Below are 3,714 nucleotides of genomic sequence, written 5' to 3'. Positions count from 1 at the left end.
CATGGTCTTTGCAATCACTTGTTATGCATCAGAGAGTTGGACAATCACTAGGGAGGGCAGGAGAATTGATGCCTTTGAGCTGTGGTGCTGGAGAACAATAGTAAGTGTACTATGGACTGCTAAGAAAACAGATTCACCCTGGAGAGGGTTAAACCGGGCTGCTCCTTGGAGGTAAGGATCCTGAGGCTTTGTCTGACATACTGTGGACTTGTTGTAAGGAGGGACCAGTCCTTAGAGAGGGTCATCATGCTTGGGGGGGTGGTGACACAGCACAGGGGGGGAAGACCCTCTATGAGGTAGACTGATTCTGTGACTGGGATAATCGGGGTGGGTGTGTCGAAGACAGTGCGACTGGCACAGGACAGAGCAGAGAATAGGGATGTTGTACACAGGGTCACTACGAGCTGCAAGCGACTCTATGGCACATAACAACAACAACGATACTAAATATTAGTACTGTTGCTGCTGTTATTAGATGTCAAGTACAACTCATAGTGACCTTACATACACAACAGACCTGAACCCTGTCCTATCTTGTGCCATCCTCATCATCTCTGACCACTTGAGCCCACTGCTGCAGTTACTATATCAATGCATCTCTATGGAGGTCTTTCTCTCCTACATGACTTTAGTTATAGCAATAATATTGTCATTGTCATTATGTGCCATCGATTTGCCTGCCACTCATAGCAACCCTATGTGTAATAGCTCTGTACCCTTCCCCTATAATGAGCCAGTTCATATCATATATAATATTAAGATATACAAAATCATACACATAATGCATGTTGTTGTTTTTGTTGCTGTGCACCGTGGAGTTGGATTTGGCCCATAGCTGATCCTCCAGCAGGTTTTCAGAGGCAATAAATCAAACACGGGCGGAGATTACATATCTTTTTCCCATGGAAAAGCTAGTAGATTCGAACTAGGTACCTTTAGGTTGCCAGGACAACTCCTTACCACAATATAAAAATAATAGTGAGTATGTGTGTGTATGTGTGTGTGTGTGCATGCGCGTGCTTCTTGTTGTGTGTCGTGGAGTCAGAACTGACCCCCAGCTGACCCTCTGGTGGGTATTCAAAGGCAGTAAATCTCATGGGAGGAGACTGCCCATCCTTCTCCAGTGGAGAAGCTTGTGGGTTCAAATCCTGTGCCTCAGGGTTGCAGCACAGATTCTTACCACTTAGACCACCAAAGAGCCACTAGAAGATTTCTCTGGTACAGTAATTTTACTCTCCAAAGTATTAAAGAGCAAGGATGTCAGTTTAAAGACTAACGTGAATCCAATAGAAGCCATATTCTTTTTAATTACTTCCTTTGCATCTGAAGGGGAGCACTGGTGGCCTAGTGGCAAGAAGCTGCACTGCAATCCTGAAGGCCCGTAGCTAGTTCCACTAGCTGCTCCATGGAGAAGGATGGGTAATCCTAATTGCCTCTGAAAACCCACGGGAGGGTCAGTTATGAGTCAGTTCTAACTTGATGCTACACAACACATCACGATTTATAAGGCTGGTTTAAATGAGTAGTAATACGTATAATGTGCACAGGAGCTGGGAAAAGGCGTAAGAATATTGGCCCAGAATAGGACAGGGTTCAGAGCTACTGCACCTATGGTCACTATGAGTCTCAGGTGACTCGAGGGCACAAAACAACAACATACCGGAGGATAAAATAAACAAACAGGATGAAATTACAGCGTCTAAAAAAAAAATTTAAAAATTACAGATTCTTTAGCCTCACCCCTTCCAAACATCTTAGGACACTTACCCTATCATTATCAAATGCTGGGTCAAAGCTTATGTTTTATTTCTCCCATAAGATAAACAAGAAAAGGAAAAACATAAGGTTGCAACCATACCAAGTTATGATAAACAACAAACCTCATCTCTACAGAACAGCCCTTACCTTCACATTCTACAGGGCACCATCAGTCTACAGTCACTGCTGCTGGTGAACTGACTTGGTGGGAGTTGACAAAATTTTAAGAAATTTTCTTTAAAGAAAAGCAAAAAAGCTTCTAGCACACCTTCATTTTCTCCCAAAAAGGGAGACTGGTTAGAATTACTCTCAGAAAAAGTTTCCTGTTGACACAAAATTGTGTGTCCAAATTACCAATCATAACATAAAATGCACTGGTTTCTATGGTTTTAAATGTTACGCATCTTTACTTCAATAGTTGTTTTGTTTTGGGGTTTTTTTTGTTGTTTTGTTTATTTTTAAAATTCTGGGATAGGCTGAGTTCCTGGGTATCGCTGTAGTTCTCAACCAGTGGGTTCTGGAAATTTAGTAATGGAATTCAACACACACTCATCTATCTGTAAAACCAGCTGGCAAGAGCCATGGCCATAAAAGCATTAGGAATTTGTTTTCAAAGTTTATGAAGACTAGCTTCCTTTCTTCTAGACGGTTTCCTAACTTAAATTGGTTGCATGAAAAAAGCACACTAGCTATAGAAACCTAGGTAGAAAAAAAAAACACATATTAATACAGAAAAGATTCTAGTATGCTTGTAGGAACAATAAATAACAGGCTCACTGGACAAAAGGTTATAGAGTCCTGTTTTGGTTTCGTTGCCATCCAGATTGTCAAAGTAAAGTTTTTCCAAAGAAAGACAAACAGAAGCGTTCTCTTTTTTAAAAAAATAACCATCTTTTGAAGAGTTCTCTTTTTCGCATCACATTAACGCAAATATGGGAAGGTGGAGGGAAAGCCTAAAGCAAATTTCAGAAAACTAAAGTGTGGGCTCCAGGGCTACCTATTCCCTCCACTGCTGACCCAAAAGCTGCCTTCAGCATTCACCATGTGGCCAAAAACGTGGGTCAAAATTCTGGAAGCATTCATTTACTCAAGAGAGAAAAGTATTCAAAGTTGTTATTCTATGACTCTGTCAATACTGCTTTTTAAATGGCAAATAGAATGGCCACTTCTATCGCACCCGGTTCCCAGTATTTTTGATGCAGGAACAAGACTCATTTTTAATCAAGCTCGTATCAGCTCAAAAAGAAGGCTGTCCCTCCCATCCCTCTCACCGAGGTCTCCACTTGGACGTGCGGTCTTTTCCCAGGAGGAGATAGATGCAAAGCAGTTTCAATTTGATTTTAAGTTAACTCTACAGAGCTGGCGTCTATCTGATGGAGCGCCCCCGCAAGGCCGTCAGGAGATCGTGCAAAAACAGACTTGGAGAGACGGGGTCAGTTGGACAGCACTTACCGAAAACACTGCATTCTGGAGCCCGAAAGGTATGGGGGTCAGTCTGGCGAGGGCCACCACTTTGAGGCCGCTTCCTCCCTCCACGACGCGGATAACGGCGCTCAGCTTCTCGCTGCTCTGGATCTTGGCGGCCACCCAGGCAGTGAGCAGCCGCTTGCAGACCACATGGGCGATGAAGGTGCCGATGAGGACGCCGACAACCATCAGGCCCATGCCCAGCACGAAGCCATACAGGTAGCCAGCAGCCACGTTGAGCACGATGTAGCCCCAACCACAAGGGAAGGAGACGACGATGAAGCCCACGACGAATAGCAGGACCCCCAGGAGCGAGTCGAGGTTCTCCACCCACAGCAGGAGGTGCTGGAGGTAGCGGCGGACCAGGGCCAGCGAAGCGAAGCACAGGGCGGCCAGCACGCAGACCAGCACGAGGCTCCGGCACCAACAGGTGCTGCCGAGGCAGCAGCAGCGCCAGTGCCTCACCTCGGCCACGCCGACCACCACTCC

The 3,714-nt window shown here is 45.1% G+C and overlaps 1 protein-coding gene across 1 annotated transcript in view; it reads right to left on the bottom strand.

Annotated features, from left to right (window-relative positions):
- The window catches only part of TMEM64 (transmembrane protein 64), a 138,525-nt gene that overhangs the window by 20,205 nt on the left and 114,606 nt on the right, over positions 1 to 3,714 (bottom strand). Inside the window, exon 3 of the mRNA XM_006884630.1 lies at positions 3,211 to 3,710. Within this exon, the coding sequence (XP_006884692.1) occupies positions 3,211 to 3,710 (500 nt within the window). The remainder of the gene's footprint in view (positions 1 to 3,210; positions 3,711 to 3,714) is intronic.

The sequence above is a fragment of the Elephantulus edwardii genome, unplaced genomic scaffold, assembly GCF_000299155.1.
Source record: "Elephantulus edwardii isolate Elephantulus edwardi_28Jun2011 unplaced genomic scaffold, EleEdw1.0 scaffold00036, whole genome shotgun sequence".
NCBI classification, from domain to species: domain Eukaryota; kingdom Metazoa; phylum Chordata; class Mammalia; order Macroscelidea; family Macroscelididae; genus Elephantulus; species Elephantulus edwardii.
The sequence above is the reverse complement of the archived record's forward strand: the minus strand, read 5'-3'. Positions and strand labels throughout refer to the sequence as shown.